General features: G+C 40.9%; 1 protein-coding gene across 1 annotated transcript in view; it reads left to right on the top strand.

Moving 5' to 3' along the window:
* LOC140541925 (uncharacterized) overlaps window positions 1-25,312 on the top strand; it is an 85,945-nt gene extending 60,633 nt beyond the window's left edge. The window contains exons 22-68 of the mRNA XM_072664724.1: window positions 112-156; window positions 316-369; window positions 1,510-1,554; window positions 1,645-1,698; window positions 1,788-1,895; window positions 4,649-4,702; window positions 5,392-5,445; window positions 5,599-5,643; window positions 5,740-5,793; window positions 6,403-6,447; window positions 7,541-7,594; window positions 8,274-8,327; window positions 8,496-8,549; window positions 9,700-9,753; window positions 9,884-9,937; window positions 10,044-10,088; window positions 10,211-10,255; window positions 10,914-11,021; window positions 11,471-11,524; window positions 11,683-11,736; window positions 11,995-12,048; window positions 12,479-12,586; window positions 12,724-12,777; window positions 12,853-12,960; window positions 13,054-13,107; window positions 13,229-13,282; window positions 13,394-13,447; window positions 14,360-14,413; window positions 14,495-14,602; window positions 14,686-14,739; window positions 14,831-14,884; window positions 16,280-16,333; window positions 16,485-16,538; window positions 16,621-16,674; window positions 17,232-17,285; window positions 17,464-17,517; window positions 17,596-17,649; window positions 18,403-18,456; window positions 18,570-18,623; window positions 18,908-18,925; window positions 19,060-19,113; window positions 19,199-19,261; window positions 19,376-19,541; window positions 22,408-22,514; window positions 22,604-22,681; window positions 22,783-22,965; window positions 24,875-25,312. Of these exons, the coding sequence (XP_072520825.1) occupies window positions 112-156; window positions 316-369; window positions 1,510-1,554; window positions 1,645-1,698; window positions 1,788-1,895; window positions 4,649-4,702; window positions 5,392-5,445; window positions 5,599-5,643; window positions 5,740-5,793; window positions 6,403-6,447; window positions 7,541-7,594; window positions 8,274-8,327; window positions 8,496-8,549; window positions 9,700-9,753; window positions 9,884-9,937; window positions 10,044-10,088; window positions 10,211-10,255; window positions 10,914-11,021; window positions 11,471-11,524; window positions 11,683-11,736; window positions 11,995-12,048; window positions 12,479-12,586; window positions 12,724-12,777; window positions 12,853-12,960; window positions 13,054-13,107; window positions 13,229-13,282; window positions 13,394-13,447; window positions 14,360-14,413; window positions 14,495-14,602; window positions 14,686-14,739; window positions 14,831-14,884; window positions 16,280-16,333; window positions 16,485-16,538; window positions 16,621-16,674; window positions 17,232-17,285; window positions 17,464-17,517; window positions 17,596-17,649; window positions 18,403-18,456; window positions 18,570-18,623; window positions 18,908-18,925; window positions 19,060-19,113; window positions 19,199-19,261; window positions 19,376-19,541; window positions 22,408-22,514; window positions 22,604-22,681; window positions 22,783-22,965; window positions 24,875-25,030 (3,147 nt within the window). The 3' untranslated portion in view covers window positions 25,031-25,312. The remainder of the gene's footprint in view (window positions 1-111; window positions 157-315; window positions 370-1,509; window positions 1,555-1,644; window positions 1,699-1,787; window positions 1,896-4,648; window positions 4,703-5,391; window positions 5,446-5,598; window positions 5,644-5,739; window positions 5,794-6,402; window positions 6,448-7,540; window positions 7,595-8,273; window positions 8,328-8,495; window positions 8,550-9,699; window positions 9,754-9,883; window positions 9,938-10,043; window positions 10,089-10,210; window positions 10,256-10,913; window positions 11,022-11,470; window positions 11,525-11,682; window positions 11,737-11,994; window positions 12,049-12,478; window positions 12,587-12,723; window positions 12,778-12,852; window positions 12,961-13,053; window positions 13,108-13,228; window positions 13,283-13,393; window positions 13,448-14,359; window positions 14,414-14,494; window positions 14,603-14,685; window positions 14,740-14,830; window positions 14,885-16,279; window positions 16,334-16,484; window positions 16,539-16,620; window positions 16,675-17,231; window positions 17,286-17,463; window positions 17,518-17,595; window positions 17,650-18,402; window positions 18,457-18,569; window positions 18,624-18,907; window positions 18,926-19,059; window positions 19,114-19,198; window positions 19,262-19,375; window positions 19,542-22,407; window positions 22,515-22,603; window positions 22,682-22,782; window positions 22,966-24,874) is intronic.
* The last annotated feature ends 2,453 nt before the right edge of the window (window positions 25,313-27,765 follow it).

Genomic DNA, 27,765 nt, shown 5'->3' with positions numbered 1-27,765 from the left:
ATGGTGAAGCCAACATAATCATATAAAATCCAACCTTCCCATATCAACAGCTTTACATACACATGATTTACTAAGAAGACTTTTAAACAGTTTGTCCATTTTCTCTTCCAGGGACTTCCAGGAAAGGATGGTCCACAAGGTCCTAAAGGGGACAACGTAAGTTCACCTTGAGGTTTGTTTTTAAATGGGAGTTTAAGAAGAGCAAGATTGATGTATTATGTATCTCGACTTGTAAGGGCTAGAATACATATACTAAAAGCTAAGTCAAGGTCATACAGTTTTGACCCTCTCTTCATGTTTTGTATCTGCCTTTAGGGAAAAGAAGGTCCTATGGGTAACAGAGGACTGCAAGGCATTGAAGGGCCAATGGTGAGTTATCTGTTTGTACTTACTGGCTTTGCATGTTTTATTCATTAGACAGACCTAGAGCGGCCATTAGCTACAGATTCTCCATGTTCTTCAAGTACAGTGATTGAGGCTTGAGGTCGTTCTTCTCTGGAGGTGTCTCAAGTTCACTAAACTGGGCTGCCATGTTGTCAGACTGATGAGCAAAATGTTGCTGTAAAAATACACATAGATGGAAAAGTAGTAAACTGGAACATTAGGATGAGCTATGTGGTCTGCATCTGAAGATCATTCCAGCTTTGATACAGAAAGATGTTCTCCAGCCATGCACACGTGCCAGCTTCTCACTTCTCTCTTACGCTGAAGATGTGGTTTCATTTCTAGAACCATAAAAGTGGAAATCAGAAACATGCCAGCATCTTTTATAGAGTTTCCACAGAGATGACTTTTGCATCTGCATGCACTGGAGGACAGATGTCCTTGCCTCTCCAGCTGTAAGGACACTAGAAGAGTCCGCCTGAATGGGAGCTTCCAGAATACTGCCTTGGATTGTGTAACTTCTTCTGTTTTTTGTGAAGGAATTATATCCATCCATATATATATATATATATATATATATATATATATATATATATATATATATATATATATATATCGAACCCTAGTCTGCTATATAGACAGATGTTTTAGCTCTAGAACACTTGCCTAGGTGACAAATTGAAGGCCGTGGTGTTCTCTTCAGTGCACCAGTGTGTTTTAGCTCTAGAGCACTTGCCAAGGTGAAGAATCGAACCCCTGTTTGCTGTGAAACTTTCCCCATGTGAAAAATTACTGCATGGAGGGAAGTGGTGTTCCCTACTATAATTGGAGAATTGAACCCCAATGTGCTCCATGGGGGGCAGTGGTTTAATCTACTGTGCTATACCAACCACACCCTGTTACACTTGTCCGGGTTGAGAATTGATCCCCAATCTGCTACATGTATTGCAGTGGTGTAACCTACTATGCTGTACCAACCACACCCTGTCACACTTGTCCAGGTTGAGAATTGAACCTTAGTCTGCTACATGGAGGGCAGTAGTGTTACTATCACTAATCACACAATATACCAACAACTATGTTTGCTTGTTTTCATTGTTTTTGCTTGTTTGTTTGTTTTTGTAGGGGATAATTGGAGATCCGGGCCCAAAAGGCTTTTCAGGGATCACAGTAAGTGATCTATGGTTGAACAAAAATCACCATTATGCACATTTCCATTTGCGCCAGGCTGCGTCATTCTAACTGTTGTTCATCATATAGGGTGGCAGGGGTCTGGATGGAGAGCGAGGGAACCCTGGGCCCAAAGGACAAAGAGTAATGTTCTACAAATCAGTCATCTCAAACAATACAGCCTCTACCCTGTGTCATATCACAGTCTCATCTTCCTGTTTTGTTGTTATCAGGGCCCACCTGGAGCACCGGGGATTGGGGGTCCTCAGGGAGAGGGAGGTTCGCCTGGCCTTGTTGGCTTACCTGGGATTAGAGGTCAAGCAGGTCCTCCAGGTATCCAGGTATGATTTAGTAAGCCAGTCCTATTGTAGACGGGCAGGCTTTATATAATAATAGTAGTGGTGGCTCAGTGGTTAGAGCGCCAGGCTATTGATAACAGGGTTGTGGGTTCAATTCCCGGGCTCGGCAAGCTGCCACTGTTGGGCCCTTGAGCAAGGCCCTTTACCCTCTCTGCTCCCCGGGTGCTGGAGTTGGCTGCCCACCGCTCTGTGTGTGTGTGTACTCACTGCCCCTAGTTCACTAGTGTGTGTGTGTGTGTGTGTGTGTGTTCACTACCACAGATGGGTTAAATGATGAGGACACATTTTGCTGTGCAGTGTACACTGTACAGTGACAAATACATGCACCTTTACCTTTAATTAATACCTCACTTGATGATGACAGCTGTTTTTTGCAAGCAGATGTTAAAGAAATGGTTTGGCAATAAATTCAAAATTAAACAATTTACCACCTACCCTGAATGTAGCCGATCAGCCAAGACATGTAGTGTCCAAATGTTGCTTCTTTAGTTCAGCGCTTGAGCTATGCGGCTAATGTTGCTAACAAACACTAGAAGTCAATAGTCACCAAAAATATTTTCTATTACATTGTACTATTATTTGTGATTAGGGTCCAGTATAACCATATTTTAATAGGTCATAGATACATAGATGTAGTAGTACCCAGAGTACCCTACCCAGAGTAGTTCACAATGAAACTGTGTTACATAGGTAGGTGAACGTAGGAAGGACTCTTATTGGTGAAGTGTGGTGTGCTTATTTGGTTTGGGAGTAAAACCCAAATGATGTGACCCAACACCCTTACACTCTTAAAAAAAGGGTTCTTTGAGTGATGCATCAGAAGAGCCAATGTTGGTTCTATGCAGAGGCATTAAAAAGAGATGTGAGTGTGAAGAACCTTTAAATTGATATAGAACCCATTCATTCACATCTGTAAACCTTTAATACGTTCTTCACACTCGCTTCTCTTTTACCAAAAGGGTTCTTCTGTGGCGTCGCTCACAGAACCTGTTGTAGAACCTTTTTTTAAGAGTTTAAGATGTGAGAATGCACATACTATGTCCTGAACCACATTGACAGATCTGGCACACCCTAATAAAGACCTTGGTGCAAGCCTGCGCAGGTTGAGAGAGGTTTTGGTCAAAAAGACTTCTTGTGATTGTTGGCAGCAAACCAAACACCAGACATGCCTTGGTTGATTGATTACATCAATGCTTTTGCAATTTTATTAAGCCTAAACTTTTTAGGGCCCTGACAAAAGCATTTTATATATAGTGAAACCTTATCTACCCTTATCTAATGCTTTTAATTGAACAGTGTTTCCCTGACTGATTTGATTACCAATTAAAGCAGCTGTATGCGAGAATTGGCATTTCTTGCTCCTTGCTTCCTTACAGTCAGGAAGTGGAATGGAAAGAGATACAGAACCAGCATCTAAAGTGAAAGAAGCATGTGGACTGAGGTGGTAGAGTAATAGTACAGGGGTTTTCATTAATATGATTTGGGTTGCGCAGCATTACGCAGTCTTACAAACGTTGTCCGCAGTGCAGTTTCTGGCATGCTGGGCCCAGAGATACTGTTCTCTACTATGCTCTATTACTATAAGTCAGTATCAACATGATTTAAAGCTGTTTTTAAAGGTAAAATTACACAATAATGCAGCTTTTTTCTGGATGTCTTAAATGTTTGTCATTTATGACAGCCACACCTCAACTATCACATTTCCTGAACCCAAATGAACAGCAGAAACCCACAAAGTCTTAAATAATCTAAATGTTATACGGCTGTACTGGAGCTTCACAGTTCTCAGGATCGAGGGATTTTAGAGGCGTGTAATTAGTAAAATATAAAACAAGCAACTTCAAAACAATATCAGAGAGAGTCATTGGAGCCAGTTTTACACAATACCAATACATTTTGGCTAATGTTATTGACCACCTAATGTGATGTAAAGACCCTAAAAACTTCAACCCCTAGCACTGCAGCTTTATTATTAGGTGAATAAATGTAAAACTTGATTACAACTACAGTGAAACTAACATTTCTTTGGATTAACAAATCTTTTGGGGATGTCCACATATTAAAATATTTTTGGGAAGATATAAGGGAGGCTCTGCAGCATATATTGAGAAGGGAGATTCCCATGAATAATAACGTACTTAAGTCACCCTGACATGGGTAGGACAAGTAGATAAATATTTAATAGCTGTGCTTTTAGCAGGCAGTAAAAAGGCAGTGACCAGAAAATGGTTACAACCAGAAGGAAACTAGATGACTGGATAGAAATATCTAAATAGATTTTTTTATAAATAAATATAAGAATGGATGTATTCCAAAAGCATTGGCATTGTGTGTATCACAACAAGACCAGATGTAATAACAGAAATATGTATAGAGTGAAAGTTAATTATTTTATTTACTTCCTCTGCTTTAGGTATGCAGTGTATTCTCTGAATATACATAGTTTTTAATATTATTTAAAAGTCAAAATTTGAAAAAGAAAGAAAAACTTAACTTCTATGAAAACAAATATGTAAGCAATAAAGCAGAACTGGACAGTATTTTGTCCAATATGTAGTCAGACCACGCCACTGAAACATTTGCTGTGACATCTGCAATCTCAACATGCTCCAGTGATTGCCTCACTCTTTGAGCAAATTGCTGATTCGAGTTTTAATGAAGTATTGATTGGAAGAACCTGTCATTTGAAGCTGTGTCAGGTTTTTTTTTGTATTCTCTTTGTTCTGCACCATCAGGGCGAAGACGGTGAAGTGGGCCTCCAGGGAACGATTGGAAAAGAAGGTCAAAAGGTTGGAAGCATTTTATGACTTTCAGCTGGAATAATAGGAGGCAAATGACATGTGGAAAAGAGCTTAGACTCACTGAGGGCTTCTCTAAACAGACTGATGCAAGAATATACACTATATGGACAAAATGATTGGGACACCCGCTCATTCATTGTTCCTTCCGAAATCAAGAGTTTATCCTGCTTTTGTTGGAGTAACTGTCTCAACTGTTGCGTTCAGTGACAAGAACGTTAGTGAGGTCAAGATGTTTGATGATCACCACCCCATCTCATCCCCAACTCCCCAGCTCATCACAAAAGAACTAGATGAAGCACTAACCATCATTCCAGAGAATACAGTCCCACTGCTCCATAGCTCAATACTGGGAGGCTTAAAACCCCTGTAGCCCATGCCTGACATTAGGCAGCATGGTGCCAGTAGGTTCATGTTTATATGCTCCAGAGAGTCCTATTCTATTGGTAGTACTTCTCTACAGGGACTAGACAAGCTGTGTGTGTGTGTGTGTGTGTGTATGTGCGTTTGTACATTAATGTCAGCGACGGGTGCAACTTATAGTAGCCGAATGCATTCGTTAGAAGGGGTGTCCACAAACATTTGGACATATAGTGTATGTATATATATATATATGTATTTTGCATGCCAGATCTGTTCTGTATACATTTTTAATTTTGGTTGTGGTTTGTGAACCCAAGGGAAGTAGGGGAGCACCTGGACACAACGGGAGGACAGGACCAAAAGGCCAAAGAGTGAGATTCATTTAAATGGAATAATATTTAAAAATTTAAAAAGGAATACTTAAAATATGCAAATGTGTGGCCAGCTTAAACTTGCATATTTAGAGACCGGCCACAAAGGGGGTGAATTTTTACGTGCAGTGTCAATTTCGAATCTACCTACAGGGCCGATCAGGCCAGCATGGCCCACCTGGTATTCATGGACAGCTGGTAGGTCCTTAATTTGTATTTATGATGAAGGAGAAAGTGTTTAGAAACCTTTACAATGTTTTCTAGTATACGGCATGTGTGCATCTCTGTCGGCAGGGTTTAAGGGGCCCACCAGGAACAGAGGGAGCAGAAGGAAAGCCTGGTACACAGGTTCCCATTTCATAAGTTATCTCCACATTCAAGCTCTCTGTCTTTCCTTTCTTATGATCCTAATATTGTCACTGACACCTGCCTTGTACATTCACTCACACAAAAAGGTGCTACAGAGGGTTGTTTTAACAAAACAATGCCATAGAAGAACCATGTTTGTTGAGATATGTGAAGGTTGCTGAAAGGTTCTTCACACCCACATGATCACATGGTCTTTTATAGAAGCAGAGACAGTTCTTCTATGGCATCGCTCAAGAAACCCTCTGTAGCACCTTTATTTCCAAGAGTTTTGAGCATTTCATGACAAGTTAACCAATAAAAATGATTCTAAGTTACTTTTAAATCTTAGAGTTCTCATTCAAATGAAACATGTCTTTTTAGAACAGTTTTCTAGCTAAATTAACAAACATTAAAGCTAAATACGTTTTCCCTGCTTCTCTAAAGGTGTGTTTTGTAGACACTATGCTTTCTTATGATAGTGGCATCTTCTTGAGCAAACATATTTCTCCATGTTCTAAGAACCAGTGATTAGTAAAGATGTTTCCCTGTGATGTTTCTGCTGTGATATCCCACAAGATGTGTCTTAGTTTCTCTGTATGTGCTTTGCAGGGCGTTCCTGGCTCAGTTGGAAGCCCAGGAGATAAAGGGACAAATGTAAGTACTAGTATCACATATCATATTACATATACAGTAATGGTGAAGGCTGTCCCTGTTCGTCTTACACCTTCTAATTAAAAAAACAAGGTTGGAACTACTTACTAGAGAGCATTAACCCTTAAACCATTAAATGAGTGTTTCCTCCTACCATGTTACATCTATTATTTACACAAGGTAAGCATTTCAGGGTTAAAGGGGCTTTGCCCTTTTTCGTCTGTGGCCGCTTGGGTAGTCAGGCTTGGGTCTTCAGAAAGTGGAGTAACATGTTAGACGGACGTGTAAATGTCAGAGAGGTGACAAGATTAGACACAGTTAAACTTAACAAGGCCTTAAACATTCAGCCAGCTTTGGGAACTCACTCAGTGCACTGGGTTACACACTTAACAACTTAGGAGGGACACTGGATTTCCGTTATATCAAGTAGTTGTGATGTCATTTGTATATACAGGTGCACTTTGGGCACTTTTGGTCAAAACATTGGGACATAAACAGTACTTATTAAAAAGTACATTCAGATTATTTTGCTCCACGACAGCATTAAGAGATTTCAATCGGAGTCTCTTAATGCTGTGAGCATTGGCTGATACGGACCGCCCCAGTCCAATCTTTGTGTTTATATTAATATACAGCTGCACAGTTTAGATCAGATTAGCTGCTGATTAATCAGTTCAGTAAAACAAAGAAAGGTGTGCAGTTCTCCCGCTGGTAAAACAGAGCATTTTAGTGATAGCTTTATAAAGGTTCAGATATTATGGTCTGTTTTCATGTCTGATAGTTTTCATGTTCAGATAGTATGGTCTGTGTTCCACCAAAATAGCCCCACACTGCAGACTCTCAACTCTTGATGTCATTTAATGGCACCTTGAGGACAGATCCACAGGATCAGGACATCCCTATATAAATGTTTTTTTTATTATTTATTTTAAATATATTTTGGTTTGTTTTCTGTAGTGGACATGTATTTATTTTGAATACGAGTGTCCAAATGTTTGCGTGAAACTGTATGTGTGCATATTTAAAGTATATGGTTGTAATCTGTGAGTATGTTACATCTATATAATGTGAGTTGTCTCATTTATGTGGAATCTAGGGTTTCAGAGGATTTACAGGAGAGCCAGGACGAGCAGGACCCCCTGGATCCACGGTAAATATAACCCCATAAAATCGATTCAGTCATGTCAGACACACTAAATTAAGGACACTTAAATATGTGAACATTTGATGCTGTGGCCGTTTGATGAACTGAAGAGTTCAATGAAAAAGCTATAGTGATATACGTGATGTTTTGAGACTCTAGACTCTTTAAGCTCTATACTAAAAGTTTAAAAAGTGCCCTGTGCACAGTTTAATTAGGAATTACTGACTTACAATTAAAATATTTTACTACTAAAGTGACATTACCAGAGAAATTACATGGCTTAACCCCTTAAAAAGCCTGGTGGGCTGAGAGTGTTATTACAAACTTCTATTACCAAAGAATAGCCCCATCAGTTTGCACAGAAGTCCCTGTAGTTACTGAGTAATACACCTTAGTGTGTAATAAGCCTTGGACTGTTAAGGGGTTAAAGATTGAAAGTTTTACAAGTGATGCACAAGTACTGAAGTAGGCCTACATTTAAAAAAACAACAGGGCGTAATTACTTTCTGTGACACTGCCTACTGGTGCTCGAGTCTTCTGACTTTTGATCATTTTATGCAGTACAAATAAATCCAGCTCCAGTATCCAGCACAATTACTGATGAAGCATTTCTAACAAGTCTGAAACAGAGGCTTTAAATTCAGTACTTTGTATTTTTTCCTACTTTTTCTTGTTTTTAATCCAGGGTTTATCTGGGCGGCCTGGTCAAGATGGCAGTCCGGGACCTCCAGGAAAGAAGGTGAGTGTTTCAAGCCATCCTGCAGCATCTGAAATGATGGATGCTAATAGGGGTATGCGGTACAGTGTATGTATCACATGGGTTGCATAATGAACCTCATTAGACAGTGTGGAGGGCATTGGTGAAATACGGTGAATGATTTCTGAACATTGTTGCTTATATTGTCAGGGTTTAGCAGGGAAGCCCGGACTGGGGGGTCCACAGGGGCCTGTGGGAATGTATGTAAGTAAAATCTCATTAAGTCATTTTTAATGATATTGTTTCCACATAATATGATAATTTTATAATATGTTTTTACCAAAACCATCATATGTTTTATATGACTATCATCTCACTTCTTTATCCCCAAAATAAAAAACAGGTATTTTTGTTACTGTGCTTTTAAAATGCCCAAATGTTTGTGGACACCCCTTCTAATGAATCTTAGCTACTTTATGTTCTTCCCATTACTGACACAGATGCTCAAATGCATGCACATTTGAGTGTGTCTAGTCCCTGTAGAGAGGAACTGCCATTAGAATTGGACTCTCTGGAGCAGATAAATTTGAACCTTTTGGCACCATGCCTAATACCAGGCAAGGGCTATATAAGGGTATAAAGGCCCCTAGCATTGAGCTGAGTGGCAGTGGAACTGTATTCTCTGGAATGATGGTTGCTGGGTGCTCCATCCAGTACCTTTGGGATTATTTGGGGATTTAGGAATGAGGTGGGGTGCTGATCATCCAACAATCTGACCTCACTAGCACTCTTGTCGCTAAATGCAATCAAATCCTCACAGCAATGTTTTAAAATCTAGTGGAATGCCTTCTTCCCTGGATAGTAAAGACAGTTACTCCAACAAAAGCAGGATGAACTCTTAAATGAGCAGGTGTCCCAGTACGTGTCCATATGCTGTTTGTGTGTGTGACATCACAAAACCATTTAAAAAAGGGGTGTTTCTGGGTGGTAGGAAATTCCCAGTGGACAAGGCACTACCACTATGATCTGAGGATCGCTGGTTTAAATCCCAGGTCATGCTGCCTGCCATCAGCAGCTGGAACCTGAGAGAGCACAGTTGGCCTCGCTCTCTCACAGTTGGGTACAGAGAGATTTTTCGAACACATTGTTTGCCCAGTGATGTTGCATCGGTGGCAGGTCGAAAAAAGGTGGTGGCCGGTACGCATGTGTACTAACAAGTGGAATGGGAAATAGGCTAAGTTTAAAATTGGGGACGAGATTTGGCTAAAGATAAAAAAATATATAATTCCAAGATTTTCCAGGTCATGGGCCCTTTAAAAACACCTGTACATCTGATATGTAGGTATTGTAGATGTAAGTGAGTGTATTTGTGTATATGTGTCTAATTACAATTCACGGCTGTTGTCCCACCCAGGGTTATCCCGGAGCTAGAGGCCTACAGGGAAGGCCTGGTCATATAGGAGAGAGGGTGAGATTTATTTTGTTGTTTGTAATGTTGAAATGAATTTGAATGGATTTTACAGATGTAATGCAGCATCTTGGTGCGTACACATATGCTGAGACCTTACATGCTGGGTAAATGTGGTTAATGTGTCCAGGGTGAGCCTGGTGTACGAGGACCCATTGGCAAGCGTGGAGAGAGGGGGCCACCTGTAAGCTGTTAGCCTTTCTTCACTTTAGAATCAGCATTAATGAGGTTCATATCAGGGTTGCTGTTCATAGCAGAAGCAGGCTAATTTAGCTCTCTTGATTTCTCAGGGTCTGACGGGATCACCGGGTGAGAGAGGCCTACCTGGACCTCAGGTGTGGTACTTTTTGATTTAAAACTGCTTGCAATAAACTAAGAAAAAGCAGACCTCAGCAGAAAGTACAGCCCTAATGTAGGATTTTTCTGAAAGCATTTCTTTTTATTATTTATAATTTAGGGCCGACAAGGAGAGATGGGACCAGTGGGCATAAGAGGACCACCTGTGAGTATGAACTCTTTGTCTTATATCATTACAAGCATCATTAGACCCAATTTACTGTTCCCCAGTACAATGCTGTGCCCCACCAAAATCCCTGCGGTAAAAAGTCAATTGAACAGAATGACAGGACACGCAAATATGAGTACTACGTTTCCCATAATGCCTTGAGCAGCTAATGCTTTCAGTCAGAGCCAGTTCATTTTGTTGAGTAATGGACATTGCTAAATATTTATTTATTATTATTATTGCTAAATATTATAAGCTATAGCCATGTTATAGCATAGACTTTATTTATGCTAGCTAGTAAAAGGGGCATTGATAACACAGGCTTCATGATATCGCCAATATAACAGTAAACTGCTCATTTTAAAAGCCTGTGTTGTTGCTGCAAACAAAATATTCATGCATGTGTGACAGTAATAAATAGAATAAGAACTATTAATGTATTACTAATATTTGTGTTAGCAGCATATTATTATTATTATTATTACTTGTTAATAATATTATAACTAGTAATATTATTATGCAAGCAGTCAGTCGTGTAGGGGAAAGCCTAGGTAGCAGAGTTTGTTTTTGTGATCTTTGTCATCCACTGTAGCTTATTATTCACAAGGTGAACTGCGACTGTCTCACTTTCAGAGTAACACATTTATATTTTCAGGGTATACCAGGCCTGCCAGGTATTGTTGGTGTTCCTGGGAAGACGGGACCCCCTGGCAGTCCAGGACCTCAGGGGCCACATGGCAAAGATGGACCCATAGGATTGCCAGTGAGTGGGTACTACTCATTTTGCTCATTATATCATCAGAACCTTTAATGAAATTGAAAAATTAAATTCCTTTATTGGGGCTCACATGAGTGGAGTGTGGGTTCCAGGTGTGCATGGGCTCTGAGTGGGTTTTGTACATGTGTTGTTACTAGGACCCAGTTGAGCAAATCCAAATGAGCCCCATCATTATAGCCCACCCTAATCTTGCATGGGTCAAATCTAGGCCTCATATGCTGTGTATAACCCAGATGGGGCCCATTTGTAACCCCTCCTGGTCCCATCACTGATCCTGGTTTTTATGTTGCAAACATATATGTACAATAATACCCCAAATTCATTTACTGCAGTTATATGGCCTTTTATTCATTCCTAAAAATGAGTCTTATAAAAAGTTTAATATGTAATATAAAGGGTTCTAATTCAACTTTGATCAAAATCTTGTTTGTCAGGGAACATGGGGAGCTGATGGAGCGGTTGGTGCATCTGGAGACAAAGGAGATCAGGTGGGAGTGATTCTAAATAAACATCAGACATGGATTTGCCCAGACACTTGATAAAGTATGCACTTATACAGGATGAGAATGCAATTTTGTAAATATAATGATAAATATAGAAGTAATATTGCATGTAAAAAAACTTGTGGTGCTATGCTTTTCCGCAGGGAGCTCCAGGACCTGCTGGTGACCCTGGTTCCACTGGATTGGATGGACAGCAGGTTAGATCTGTTCGTTATAAACAATATATCCAAGCGTATTAAGACATTACCAAATCATGTACTGAATGTTTCCTCAAACACTTAAAAAACTGAACTTTATAAACTAAAATAGAATTTGTGGAATGTTGTATTTCTGCTCTTTCTGATTTTTTTGCATCAATTTTATTGATTTTCATTCTTAAATTAGAAAAAAAGAAATTCATACTCCACAAAAAAAACATAAAACCAATGAAGTATGTGTTGTGGCTCCCTTTTTAGGGTCATCCTGGTCCCTCTGGGTTAGAAGGGCCAACAGGGAGAAAAGGGGACCATGTAAGTGAAGAAGATATTGTTATCTCAATTCTGATTTACACAGATCAGCCATAACATTAGCGCCACCTGCCTAATATTGAGTGGGTCCCCCTTGTGCCGCCACAACAGATCTGACCATTCGATGCATGCTTTTAAGAGATGCTGACCAATGCATATCGGGGACACCCCACAATACATGCCTGATGTTTTGGAGACGATCTGGCCCATTCACCTTGTCAAAGTGGCTCATCTTCAAGAACTGACTGTTCATATGCTGCCTAATATATCCATGCCTTGACAGATGCCACAGTAGATGAAGATCATCATTGTGTTTCCCTTCCCCTGTGGTACTAATGTTATGGCTGATTAGTGTATAATGTAGATGTGACATTTCTAATAAGCCAATATTCCAGTTCATTTCTATCCTTCATGCTCTTTTTGCACGTTGTAGGGTTTAGCAGGATCTGTTGGAAACCCTGGATTGACTGGACCTTCAGGAGAGCCTGGGCAACAGGGCTCTCCAGGGATGCAGGGGGAGCCAGGACCAAGAGGCAAAGAGGTCAGTGTCATGAGTCAATAGCTGTCCTCTTATTATCACTGGTGTGAAAGGAGAATCAAAGGAAGAGCAACCAAACTCTTAATCAGTTAATGAGTCTGAAATGTGAATTTTTAATAAGATTTGGCTCTGTATTGTAGGGGGCTCCAGGCCTTGTGGGCAGTTCTGGAGACCCAGGTCCCAAGGGTCAGAAGGTACAGTAATGTCTGAGAACTCTTTCATTTAGAACTCTGTCATTAGTTCAGTAAGATCATGTAGTCTACTTCTAGGGTGACACTGGCCTGCAGGGTGTTCCTGGGCGTATGGGACCCCCAGGAGTCTTTGGGGTTCGTGGAGACAAAGGGGGCAAAGGTGATAAGGGCTACATCGGACTGCTGGTGGGTTCTCGCCTCTTTGGGCTCTTTGTGGTATCTCCTGCATGTTACTGGTACCAGTGTCCTGCTTAACACATCATAATCTGTGATTTGCAGGGTCAGAATGGACTAATGGGGAAGACTGGCCCGTCTGGCTTGATGGGGCTAGAGGTATATATTTATTTATTATTTTAGCCACACATTATTCTTTTAGGCAGTGGGGAACATTTAGTCCCAAAAATGATTTAGATTTGCAAGTATGTAATTAGAGGTGATACTGAATCATTTACAGGGTTTGATGGGCCCACGCGGAGGACCTGGGGCAGACGGACCACCAGGGCCAAAGGTATTTCATTTGGCACCTGTTATTCTTATTATGTATGTGCAAACAGGCTCCTTTTAAAAACCCAAATATTGTCTCAGTAGCCAATTTAGTTTTGTGTTTTTTGTCTTACAGGGGGATTCTGGGATTATTGGGCTGATGGGCTTACCTGGAGAACTAGGTGAACCGGTAAATAACCTGCATGTGTTAACCACTAAAACCATTAAAAATGGCTGCAGAATGTACAGAATACTAGTATTGTGACAGTAGTGCTTCATCTGCTATTGCAAAGTCCACAATCCTGTTCCTGAGTTGAAGTACAGACACCCTTTATCAAATTTGGCTTAAGTGAAGTAGATTAGCATATTATATGGACAAAAGTATTGGGACACTTGCTCATTCATTGTTTCTTGTGAGGGTATTTAAAAAGAACATATTCTTATTTTGTTGGTGTAACTCTCTACTGGTCTCTACTGTCAGTGGAAGGCTTTTTGCTAGATTTTGGAACTCCCAACTCATCCTATTTGCATGGAGCACCATAATTCCACTGTTCAATGCTGGGGGCCTTATACCCCTCCTGTGTTAGGAGTCTTGCCCACTTATTCGTGTAGTACAGCACAGTCACCCAGACCAGGAATCGAACCCCAGTCTCACACAGTAATGTAATAGCGCCCTGGCAGGTAGAGGTGTTATCTGTCGCACCACACCAACACTGACACCCTTATGACAAATATCCTACTTATTTAGAGCACTCAGGGAACTCAGGGGACATTAATTAGGCATCACGTACCCCTTCACATAGCTTTCTCATACTTCAGTAACATGTTACAAAAAGTAGTGGGGGAAAAGTAGGATATTTACTGTAGTAGTGAATAACATGTACCTAATTACTGTCAACCACTGGTAATGAAGTATATTCCCACCCCTGGACTCTCTTACACTGTGGTAAGTATTGTGCCAAGCCATGCTAAGCCATGGACCACATTGTCCTGAAGGAGTAGCCTGTAATGTGTTGTTGGTCTGTTGTTCTGTATTAAAGCAATGGGCCTTCACAGAAGACCTGTTTGAGTGTGTTTAATACTGTGTCTTGTTTGTCAAAAGGGCGTCATTGGACAAAGAGGACTAAAGGGTGGAATGGGCAAACCTGGACCCCAGGTCAGTACAGTAACTCTCTCTTTCTGTTATCATACTCGTTAACAATGGCCAATTCTGGAACTGACAATGCACCTGTTTTAGGGAGGTGTAGGTCCCAGAGGCCCCGAAGGCTTGATAGGCCCTAAAGGCTTACCTGGAACAGAAGGACAGAAAGGTGACCTTGGCAAGCCAGGACCTCCAGGAGATATAGTGAGTCTTGAGAAATGTAGGTTTCTGTCATTGTGTGCCTGAATTGCACTTGGTGCTACTCTTTTTTTGTGTTTCCTGACCAGGGAGCAGAGGGTTTTCTAGGAATCAAAGGCCCTCCAGGACTTCCAGGATTAGAGGTAGAGTCTTATGGGTTTCATGGTAATGCAGTGGCAGTGCATTTCCTTCCTTAAGATTGCTGTTCATTCTAAGTCTTGCTTCCATGTGCAGGGGCTTCAAGGAGAGCTGGGACCTGATGGGCCAGTTGGTCCTGCAGGACCACAGGTTAGTGTTTTAGTATCTACAGGGCAGGGCCAATCTTTCCCACAAATAGCTGATCCAGATGCAGGTTGTCACTCCAACAAAGAATGAGCACATGCAAGATTGAGAGCAACTGATTGAATAAGTGGAATCTGGTCGGTTGGAATGAAAGCCATTTACGAAGTTCCACATGAACATTATGTAAGCATTAAAGAGACATACCATTACACTGTGTGTCCAAATGTTTGTGGACACCCCTTCTAACAAATGTGTGCAGCTACTTTAAGTTGCATTGAGCTGATGAGCTGTGGAACCGTGTTCTCTGGAATGATGGTGCTCCATCCAATATTTTTGGGATGCGATGGGGCAGAGGTGGGTTAATCATCCAACATCCTTACCTCACTAATGCTCTTGTTGCTGAAAGCAATCAAATCCAAAATCTGGTAGAAAGTCTTCTCTGGACAGTAGAGACAGCTACTCCAACAAAAGTGGGATAAACTCTTTTTAATACCATTGAATGCAATGAATGAGCAGGCGTCCCAATACTTCCGTCCACAGAGTTTATCTAGCATTTTCTCTGATGGTAATCCAATTACCATATAATTAACAAATGTGATTGGCACAGTTTAAGGCTTCACTTAGTGACATACATGCTATTCAATCAACGCTCTTCAGAAGAAATGTCCTCTTTAAACCCGCACACAGAGTTTTAACAAAGATTCTGACATTCACCAGTGTTTTCTTATTTGAGATTTATTCAGTTTATGAGGACATTGGGATCTATCTTTATAAGAGCATAACTGTGAACAATTTTGCCCATTAAAAACACATCATGAATCCGACATAGTCAGTGATGTCAAATCTTCCTACTGGTTCTGACATCCATGCTGCTCCTGTACATTTAATTGTTCATCCTGCTGCTGCTCGTATCAACAGTAAAAAGACAGATCTACTGCAGCCATACATGCTCATGTCATCATGTGTGAGAGATGAGGTGGTGAGCAGTTTCTTTTTCCACATCATTTTCCTTTGGAGCAGCTTTATCCCAATTTATCCCAATCTGACCTGTATGTAACATTTAGTCCAGGAACTCTGCAGGCTGGTTTTGTGTATCTTGGACTTTCTGTTCTCCAAGCTTGTCAGTGGTTTGCAAGTGTTTTACTTTACTTTTACCTTAATCTTCTTCTTCAGTACTAAAGGAGTTATTTGTATTATTTCTATTAATATATGCAGGGATGTTTGTAACTGCTGAGAGATTTTTCAGCTCTTAATAGATAGACACTACTGTGGACGGCAGGCCAAGAAACCTAACAGGCAACAAAAGTTGGGGTTGGCAACCAATTTCCTCTCTGTCCCGTTACTTACTAAACTAGCCCTAGTCTATACATCCGTATTCACTTATTGTTGTCTTCTTTTTAGGGTCCAAAGGGCAGATCTGGTTCTGAGGGAAGAGAGGGCCAGAAAGGTCAGAAGGTCAGGCCATTGTTTCCTCTTTTCTCATTTCTTATTGTCCACTGTGGTGCTCTCCCTTCTGTTTGTATTTGACCTATTCGACCAAACTCAATGACATGTATTCACAAGTCTAGATCAGTCTGGTCAAGCTCTTTTTTTCTGTCTTTTCTAGGGAAAGGATGGCCGAGATGGACAGCCTGGAATGACTGGAAACGCTGGACGCAAGGTCAGGAAAGCACCCCAGTTCTACACATTCTCACTGTGTTTGAAATGGAACAGCAGAATCAGTAATACTGTGTTGTCCTCAGGGTAAAAGAGGGAAAGCTGGACAGAGAGGCCTGAGAGGGGTCAAAGGAGGGAAGGTAAACACTGTTATCTGTCAACCCTCAGGGCCTGAATGTGGGCCTACACTGGAGTTTCTTACTTCTTCAGCTCATCATTTGTGTTGAAAAATGTACCCTGTTGTAGAAGCCCTTTTCTTTTGTTAGCATCATCCATTTCACAGATAGTTTAGCATTGGCATCCAGAATTTGCTGCTATTTTGTGGAATTTGTTTGTCTTTCCACTATTGCAATACCACTACTACTGGCACTGGTTGCTTCACAACCCCAAAACACGATAGCTCCTCCTTCATGCTTCACAGTTGGCAAGGTGTTCTTTTCATAAAATGTGTAGTAGTAACTTTTACTGATAGATTTGTTTGATTTTACATGTCTTACACAAAGCCTGTGTTTTGAGGGGTTAATTTATAATAAAATAGTCATTAAAATCACATCATAATAAACCAATTTTGTTCATTTAGATTGCATTGACTAATATATAATTCTTTGAAATTAGAATATATATTTTAATAATATTACAAAAATGTGCCTAGCTTTGCTGAGGGTTTTGCTTGATTTTGTTGACGTGCTGTCCTCAGGGTCATCTGGGACCTGTTGGCCTAACTGGACCACCAGGGAGACCAGGCTCATATGTGAGACATTATAACCTCCTTTGAAAAATGAGACATCATCATAAAGGGCAACCTCCTTTTTCAGGCCTGCTGAATTAATTCTTTGTATTATTTTTGATGCAGTTTTTGACAGCAGCTCTAAACATACCTGAACATCACTGAAATACCTTCTTCACCTACTTCTTTTCCTCTACTGCAGGGTTTGCCTGGCGTATTGGGGGAGAAAGGGAAAGAAGGTGAACAAGGGCCACAGGTATGATGGGTTTCAATGGTGTGTTAAAGGTCATCCTTCACTAATCTTACCGTTAATGCTCTGCTTTTCCATCTGCAGGGGGAGAAAGGGCACATGGGTCCACCTGGTCCTCCAGGGACCGAAGGAATGAAGGTATGATGGATCGAAAAAATCAAATTTACACAATTTTCTCCTTATCCCAAATGTAGTTGATTGGCCAAGAATGTTTGGTGTCTAAACACTATATGTCCAAATGTTTGTGGACACCATTTCTACTGAATGCAATCAGCTAGTTTAAATTGCACCCATTGCTGACACAGATGTGCAAATGCACACACACACAGCTTTTTATAAGCTAGTCCTTATATAGATATAGATACACATTAACCTATTGGCACCATGCCTAATGACAGTTGTGGGCTAGAGGGGTGTATAGCCCTCTACTGATCTGTGCATTGAGCTGTGAAGCAGTGGAACAGTGTTCTCTGGAATGATGGTTGGTTCTCCATCCAAAACTTTTGGGATAAACTGGAGATAAGGTTGAGTGGTGATCATCCAACATCCTGACCTCATCCTGACTTCACTGAATGCAGTCAAATCTTCACAGAAGTGCTCCAGATTCTAGTAGAAATCCTTCCCTGGACAGTAGACACAGTTGCTCCGACAAAAGCAGGATCAACTCTTATTAACACCCTTGATTTTGGAAGAAACCAGGAATGAGCAGGAATGAGCAGGTGTCCCAATACTTTTGTCCATATTATGTGTATACAGTACAATTTTTGTAACTGAGTGTCTTGCTATCCCTTTCTGCTGTTACACTGAGAATTTCCCCACTGCGGGACTAATAAAGGACTATCTTATCTTATCTTATCTTATCTTATGAATGTCTCTTTTCATTCATTTCAGGGGGATCGGGGCCTTGTTGGTCAGGCAGGCAAACATGGCACAAAAGGAGAGCAGGTGAAGCAAGAACATACTTAAGGATTTCCTTAAAGTTCACTCTTAATTAATATTCAACACATGCAAAGGGTATTCGAGGGGAGGCTGATTACCTGCTGTGATTTGTTTTATAGGGTGATATCGGCCCTACAGGGCCAAGGGGGAGACCGGGCCTTCCAGGCCTGCCTGTAAGTTTGCTCATTCTCTTGGATTCTTAAAAAAAAATCTGTTAATGTAAAACACTACTCAGTTGCAGATTAGCATAAAGTCCCATTTGTCTGAATCATCTAAGAGCCAGTAACCAGCTTGCACATGGCTCTCAGAGGGTCTTTAATGTGCGACTAATGTAATCTTAATGAAGTCTCTAAAGTACTTAGAGAAGAAAATTAGCCTTCTTAAAGTGCAGATCATGCACTCTGCGAACACTCGGCACAAAGTGACTGTTAATTCTGTTCGTTTCTTTTCTCCACAGGGGTTATTTGGAGAAAAGGTCTGAAATGTTTATTTAAATCATTCTTTTTTCTTCGTCTGGCTTCAGGAAACTCACTTTTATAGCCAATTCCGTAACAGCATGTGTCCAGCTGAATTACAAGGCACTTTCTGCTGTAATATTGTGTTTTACAGGGCTTAAAAGGATATCCAGGTCTTACTGGATCTGTGGGTCTGAGAGGACCACCTGTGAGTATACCAGCTTGTATTCTCTCAGATCTCTACAAATACAGCAACTCTGCTAGTGACCAATACAGTCTAATGTCTACTGCAGGGCACACCGGGTCCTCCAGGGCCGCCAGGGTTATCTCTGAACATCACAATGACTCAGCTAAAGGCAAGTCGTGTTCAGATTCACAGATTCAGCACTTACTGAAGACATGCAGAAACAGATTCAGGAGTATTCTGCTCATATTTGACCAGAGCTTGTATTGCTTGTCTTCCTAACCAGGACCTTATGTATCAGTCGGACAAGCCCAACTATCCTCTTATCAGAACTCTACTGGATTCTCTTCAGCAAGACCTGCGACTCTTCGTAGATCCACCAGATGGCACTAAAGAACATCCAGCTACAACCTGCTTGGAGCTGATGATGTGCCATCCGAACTATACTGATGGTAGGAGGCTTGTTTATTAGCACTGCTGCTATAGGGTGCTGGTACCGATGGCTTCCAGTATAGCTTGAAGATACTTACATTATGAATTACTGCAATAAATTTCAGCTAATGGGGCTCATTGTTGGCCGGTATTGTTTTGGGCCAGTTGCTGTGAGCTAATAAATAAATCCTGATACAGGAACTTTGAGGACGCTTAAACAAACTGCAAACAATATAACACTACTGTCACGCAAAAAAAACTTGTATCTCCATTTTTGCTGTTTTCACTTCTTAACATAATGTAAATCTGCCAGTTGTTCTTAACATTATGTCCACATTTCAAGATGAACTGACAAATAGAAATGCTCCAAAATGGCTTGGAATAAAAACTTTTTACATTGACTTCTATTGAAGGTTAAGAAGGTTTTTTCCTTCTCCTGTAAAGTTGCCATTTTGGTATTTTTTTCAGAGGTTTTTGTGACAGCGACAATAATGATGCAGCAATTTAGGGATTAAACCTGTGGCTTCCACCTTTATTAATCTTTTATAGCGGCTAAAGATTAGATGAAGCTAAAATTAGGTTCTTAATGGAATAGGAAAATTGAAGGAAATTTGAGATGGTACTTGAAGAACCCCTATCATGGACCCTAACTTTATGAAGAAAAAGGAAGAAGGAAAGAAGAAAGCACTACTCAGTCGCCATTCTTGCTGCACATTAGGAACTTGTCTTCCGAATTTAACCCACCCATGCACTGATCACACACTTACACACACACACACACACACACACGAGTAAACAGTGAACACACATGCCCGGAGCGGTGTGCAGCCCTAGCTGCGGTGCACAGGGAGCCTTGCTCAAGAGCACTTGAACAGGTGCGTCCTGTCAATTCAGGGGATTGAACTTTTACAAGGGGATTGAAAATTTACATATCTCCACCTATTCAGCCTACCACAGTTAAGACCCAGCTCTGAGCCGTTTTTAATGAGAAACAAGAGCAGGTAAGAGCCAATCAGAACAGAGCTCATATACCTTACATACGTCTTAAATGTGCAATAACAGAAATAGTTTAATTCTAAAGATAAAGATGAATATGAACGTTTTTGGAACATAAAGCAAGGAAAATGTTGGATGTTGTCTTTGTGACCCAAAAACCTTGTATCTCCAAAATGGCAATTTTACAGGAGAAAGAAAAAGCCTTCTTAACTTTCAATGGAAGTCCATGTAAAACGTTTTTATAGTCATTTAGTCATTTTTGGAGCATTTGTATTGGTCCATTCATCATGACAATCTAGTAGTATAAAGAACAACGGCCAGATTCATCCCAGATTATATCAAACAGTGAGATGCGTTTTTGCTCAACAGTGAGTATAAATATGCTCTTTAAGGGGGAACAGAATATTCAAACAAGAAATATGAAAATATGAAGCTCCCATCAGCCTCGTGAGATTAATGCATCTAATTCAGCACAGTGGAGTGAATCTGGAACTGGTTGACGCAACAGGCTTTGCTCTAAAGAGGCCATTACGGATGTGTGAATCATATGAAAATGGATAGACAGTTTCAGCAGCGAGGAGGCAGAAATGAAGAAGGACTAACTAAAGGGCGATGGAGCAAAATGCGCCACAATAATGGGCGCAATTGAGGAGGTGGGCACTGAGACAGTGTGGTGTGTGTGTGGAATATGGTTAAAGAGTTTAGGATGGGCTGATCTACATTATGTAACCCCCCCCACACAGAGTCCCACTCTGGTCCTGATCCAATGTGTAATTCCGATTGCGCAACTACATTGTTATCCAGTTTACATTCTCAGCCTACTCTGATTGGATGTATGCGTAGCAACAGGTTTTTGCAGCTTTTCATCCGACAGAAATGAATTGTCAGTCGCCTGGCAACATTCTAGCAGCCACTAAGCCATAACACCATAGCAACCACCAGAGAACACCGGTGCAACCACTTTGCAGCCACATAACAACCAGCCAACAACACATTATAGCAACCACCTGGAATACCATAGCAGCCACATAGGAACACCATAGCTAAAACCACCATAGCAACCACCTAGCTAAAACAGTTTTACATTTACTGACTATGTAGCAACAGCCTAGCAACTGTTTGGAAATGAGCTGCTTGCCATCAGCAGTCTGATCCAGAGAGAGCCCATTGGGCCTTGCTATCTCCAGGGTGGATGTCAAGTGTCTCTCAAGTGTGGGTTCTTTTTGGAATGGAGAAATTTGAAAGGACCCAGTCATGGAAAGCCAGCCTCCCCTACATTTGAGGTTGGGGAGGCTGGCTTTCCATGACTGGGTCCCTTCAAATGGATGGGTCCCTTGTACAATGGATGTTGGAATGGGAAATTTTAGGGACATTTTAAATACTTAAAGGGCCCCTATTGACCCCTGTTAGCTGTTGTGTCTGAACTAGGGAGCCACACTTTCCTTTGGCTACCTAATGCTGCATCAGCTGCAGTTCAGAAACAGGCAGTGCCTGGCTTCACATGTGTCAGAGAAGACATGTGCTAGTCTTCACCCTCCTAGTGTTGGGGGCATTGCTAGTGATGAAGGGAGATCAATCCTCATGAACGAGAATTGGGTAGTACATCATGTCAGACCAATCAGAACCAGTTCTGTTACACCTTATCATAGTTTGATTTAGATGCTGAATATGAATGAGTTACCAGAGGACTAAGGAATGGAGGCCTAGACCCACTGGTGGCTCATGTCATGTATGACTGTATGCAGTATCACAGCAGTTCCAGATGTGGCCCAGCCAGTCAGATATTGAACAAGTTTTGTCAGAACCATCATAGATGAACTTCCATCATATCATCATATGAACTGTAAGAAACAGCAGATTACTGTGACATCCAAGATGTGTTTGTTCCAGGAATGTACTACATTGATCCGAACCAAGGCAATCCTGCAGATGCTCTTCTCGTCTACTGCAGCTTCAGTTCCGGCGGGCAGACATGTCTGCCTCCACTCCAACCACGGGTAATGCACCTATTTCTGATACTCTGAGGTTGTTGTGACCTCAAATCCCTTTGTCATTGAGGTGATTCATGTAAGTCCCTGTGCTGCAGGTACCGATGAAAGCGTGGCTGAAAGACTCAGAGGCCGACTCTTTCACCTGGCTGAGTACCATGGAAGGAGGCTTTCAGGTATACCACGCTCAGCAGCCAAGCTAATCTCACACCGGCTTTTTTATCTGCCCTGTCTCTTTTTTCTTATTGCTTATTTCATTCCCTGTTCTGCTCTGAAGTTGAATTATACAGAAATCAGCGTGGTCCAGGCGAGGTTTCTGCGGCTAAACAGCAGGCTGGTCACGCAGAACATCACGTTCTCCTGCCAGCGCATGAGCAGGCAGGGCTCGAGCGAGAGAGAAATCAGGTTCCTCGCAGACTCCCGGAGACAGAGCTTCTTGGGGACGTTACGAGATTGTGTGGTAGGTTTCTTACAGATTAGCTGGATTATCTGGAGTTCATTTTGACCCTGTGTAGGTTTGGTCATGTCCTGTGTCTCGGGGAGGATTCCCTATGTGAAAATTATGGGTGTAAATGCAACCAAAATGCAAATAATTACAATCTCGCAGTCCACATCAAAAAGTGGTTTAAGAAACATTTTACCCTATGTTCAAAAAGGATAAATACACCTACACTTAAAGGACAAAAGTATTGGGACACCTGCTTATTAACTGCTTCATCCAAAATCAAAGGCATTAAAAAAGTTGTAAACTACAGTAAAAGGCTTTCTGATAGATTTTGGAGCATTACTGTGAGGATGTGGTTGCATTTAGCAACAGTAGCACTAGTGAGGTCAGGCTGTTGGATGATCACCACTTCACTTCATCCCAAAGCTTTATGGATGTAGTTATCCAAGTATTGGATGAAGCACCAGCCACCATTCCAGCGAACACAGTTCTTCCACTGCTCCACAGCTCAATTCTGGGGGGCTTTATATCCCTCTAGCCCACACCTGGCATTATACATGGTGCCAATAGGTTCATGATTATCTGCTCCAGAGAGTCCTATTCTATTGGCAACACTTTTCTACTTCTCTTCGCTAGAAAAGCTGTGTGTGCCTGTGCATTTGCACATCTGTGTCAGCAATGGGTGCAACTTAAAGTAGCTGAATGCATTCATTAGAAGGGGTGTCCACAAACATTTGGACATAAAATGTAGCATTTCAAGCCACATCTGATTACCAAAGCCCCTGCCAGTGCGTTATATCATTATGCATGTGCATAACCACAATGACTAATAACATACAGATGGCATATCTGTGTCAGTATCAGGCCAATATCAGCAGAGCATGCTGGATAGGATATTGGAGGACAGAAAAGAAGGAATCTGGACTGATCCTGTCAGATATAAGCCTGAAGCAACACACTCACACGATGTTATGAGATGTTAGCTATGTTTCTTGTGAGGGCAGGTAAAGTCATTGTTAGAGCTCTATTTTAAGTATTTTAAGGCTTGATAGAAGAGCAAATGACACAAAATGCACCATAGATTTGTGCTCATAGGCTCAAAAGGGAGGACATACTTTTGGTCATCCTCTCATATTCTCACAGCAACGTAATCTGTAAATTTTTGGGCAGATATTTTTGTTTTTACACCATACAATATATGTCCAAATGTATGTGGACACCCCTTTTAATGAATGCATTCAGCTACTTTAAGTTACACCCACAAATTTGGAGTTACAAATTTTTGGAGATGGGCTGAGATACTCGTCTAACTGCTGTGTCTAACTGGTGGATTTGTGTGTCTGTCATCTGCCTCTCATCTGTAATTGATGGATTTGTGCGTCCACCTATGTTTTGTGTCAAATTGACCAATGCACACTCATCTTCTACCTATCGCTGTTTATAAACCATTTTATTCATACATTCCACTGCTTTTCACTGCTTTTGTGAAGCTAAGAATGTAGTACAGCCATTTCAAGCACCAAAACAATTCATCCACATGAGTAAGGGGTTGTTTTTACAAGAAAATATGAAGAATTTCTCAAATTGGACGTCAGTGTTTTAGGTTTAGGGTCCGAGTATCTCCTCACACAGTGCTCTAGATCATAGGGACTAATTATAGAGAGAGCTGAGATTGTTCGGAACAGTTTATATAAAACGTGAGTATTATCATATATTTAAATGTAAAGGTGAATTTAAGAAGATATGCACAAATGTCGAAAATGCAGAAACATTAAAAGCACATAGCTGAAGCTGGCACTTTGTCGACTGTACACGTATCGAGATGCAGTCCAGAGACAAGTCGCATGGAATGACCAGGTTTACACAGGGTCTGATGTGGCTTGTTTGGCTCTGTGTTGCTCATTAATGGTCACTGATGTTGCAGCCACTGGAGGAGTTGGATACGGGGCCTCAAGATTCTGTGTTCCAGTTCGAAACTGAAGACTTGGGCCTTTTGCCAATCAGAGACTTGGCTTTGTTCGGCCATAGTGACCTCACCGAAGACTTTGGATTTACTATTGGACCTGTGTGTTTCAGCTAGAAGCGCTACAACACTTCTTCTCCCCCTTTCACCCATACACACTCCCTACAGACTGCTGACTGCAGAGACGTTGTTAATTGGTCCCTTGTTAAGCACAGCAGGATTTGCAGGCTGAAGGAGTGAGGCCATTCTTCAAGATCTACACATAACAAGCATTGTTTTTTTCCCCTCTCAAGAAGCAGAATAAGGATGAAGCAGCCGATAGTCCTCCCTCTTTCTTTTCTATGTAGTTTACTAAAGTCAGTCGACTTGTTGCCTTGTGGCAATGATACTTTGCTGCACACATTTTGCTGTTTTTGTTGTATATTGTTTACAGTGCTTTTATTTTGAATCAGTGCTTATTATTTATGTATGTATGTATGTATGTGTGTATGTATGTTGTTGCAGTGGTGCATGCCGTCATGCAGGTTTCTCAGAAAGGTCTTGGTAATGTACAAACGCTTGGTTTGCTCGAAGATGCACTCGTATTTCAGGTTGTCATAAGTTATGACCAAACACACTGTGATCTCAATGGCACCCTCCTCCAAGATGAGTTTTAAACAAAAAAGCCTGAAAAGGAAGACACAGCTACAGATTATCATGTAAAATGGGTGGACAACATAGTACAGTTCCAAGACATCATTTATAAAATACCTACAGTCCTGTGCAAAAGTCTGCACAACCTCGGCTAAATGCTCATACGTAGTAAGGAGAAGTATTAAACACAGCTTCTGTAGCTAATCAAACATTGAACAAAGTGTTTTCAGCTTATCCCAATGCACAGGTAATCTAAATGCATCCTAAGTGTTGCAAAGGCTCAGGTTTTAATTCTGACTAATCAGAATTAGCACTCATCAAACATGAGCTCCTCCAAGCATCTGTCTAAGGATCTAAAAAATGAAAGTAATAAATGGCCATGTGGCAGGTAAAGGCTATAAGAAGATACAGTTTGTGGATTATTATGAAAGAAATGGCAGTTTGCGGAGACTGGAGGCCAGGATGAGATCTGAACGACCAAAGAACCTGGCAATATTACTATTCTAGGTCCACATACTTCTTTTCGCTTTCAGTGGTAGTTCTATATCTCTCAGCACGTCCAGAAAAGCTTGTCCTTTAGTGGTGGCTCAAAGCATAAATGAGAGTCCCTGACTGTCAGAGGAACCCAAGAGCACAAAATGCTAATTTTCCACAGTTTCAACTTTACCTGTGACCTCGTCTCAAAGCGCAGCATTTGAAATATGCTATAGAACATCTCAGATGGGTTTTAGGAACAAATGCTGGGGACTGATACACTTACAATAGAACCCAATGGCCAAATAATAATATAATATAATATAATATAATATGATATAATATAATAATTTCATGAAAAGAACACATTGCCAACTGTGAAGCATGGGGTGGATCTGTCAAACTTTGGGGTTGTGTTGCTGCCAGTGGCATTGGCAAGATTGCACAGGTGGACAGAAGAATAGATTCCACTAAATGCCAGCAAATCCCAGTCAATCCATCTGTTAAAGGGCTAAAGCTTCTGCAAAAGGATAATGATCCAAAAAGCACCTCACAATAACATAAAACCACCACAGACTACCTGAAGAGGCGCTGACTGATGCTTGTCGCCTGACATAACTATTATAGAAAAGGTGTGAGTAGGCATTCAGCAACCTGTGCAGCAAGTCAACTCAAGTATATCTCAGAATTAAAGGCCTTCTAAAAAGTACACTGTTAGTGAAAGTGATGAAATTTTAGGAGTTATTGAATTTGTGCTTTGAGCAACTTTCAAGGAACCTATGTTGTTTAAAAATCTTTCCTCAAAGCACCTTAAGATGTTCACAGTTTCAAATTGAAGAACCTTTACAAGTTCCTCAAGGTACTTTTAACAGACAAATATCCTGCAAGAATTCAAAAAGCATTAAGCTAGAAAAAAGTCCTGACTCAGTAGGGTGCCAGAACCTTTGCACAGGTCACGTTTTTGTGTGTGTGTGTGTGTGTGTGTGTTTTTTTTTATACCTTGCATTAGGAATTTCTGAAAATATTGCATTTTATATATGATGTAATATGTCATTTGGCAAAAGGGTGTCCATACTTTTGCACAACAGAGATATCACAAAATTTTGTCATCTGACTATATGGCTTATTCTACAATAATGAACACATAAGAGAGCAGGTGATGTCAGGTTCATGGGTATTACAGATGTTCACTCTTAAGCAACTACAGTGTCAAATAAAATAGAATTGCAGATGTGGTTGCACAGCTGGCTGACACAAATGCTGCTGTTTGAAGCTGCGCTTTTTGTTCAGGTCATTTTTTTTTTTGTCCAGATCTGTATAAAGATGTGTGTTTGAAGTTCATAATGTTCGACATGTGTTAATTTATATGCTGGTCATTGAGTTAATGACATTATGACGAGATATATTTTACAATATAACTATCCAATATTTTCCTGATGCAATAAAATGTTCTGCCGTTGATGATAAGGTCTGTTTTCTTCATATTCATAGCCATGATGGACCATTTTGCATAAATAATAAACGCTACAGGGGACATTCGGTAGGGCTGACCATGTTCAGGCCTGGCTGTGTTAGTTCAGCTGAGTGTCACTATCCGTTATGTTTGAATAAATGGGTGCTTGAGTAACTAAGGGGGCAATTACTTTTTCACACAGGTGATATGCGTTATGGATAACTTTCCTCCTTCCAGAAATTAAGAAGTGGTTTTAAATATGTGTTCTGTTTGATAAGATGATAAGATTTGT

This window comes from Salminus brasiliensis, chromosome 20, assembly GCF_030463535.1.
Source record: "Salminus brasiliensis chromosome 20, fSalBra1.hap2, whole genome shotgun sequence".
In the NCBI taxonomy this organism is placed as follows: Eukaryota; Metazoa; Chordata; class Actinopteri; order Characiformes; family Bryconidae; genus Salminus; species Salminus brasiliensis.
Note: the sequence above shows the minus strand (reverse complement) of the source record. Positions and strands in the feature narration are given on the sequence as shown.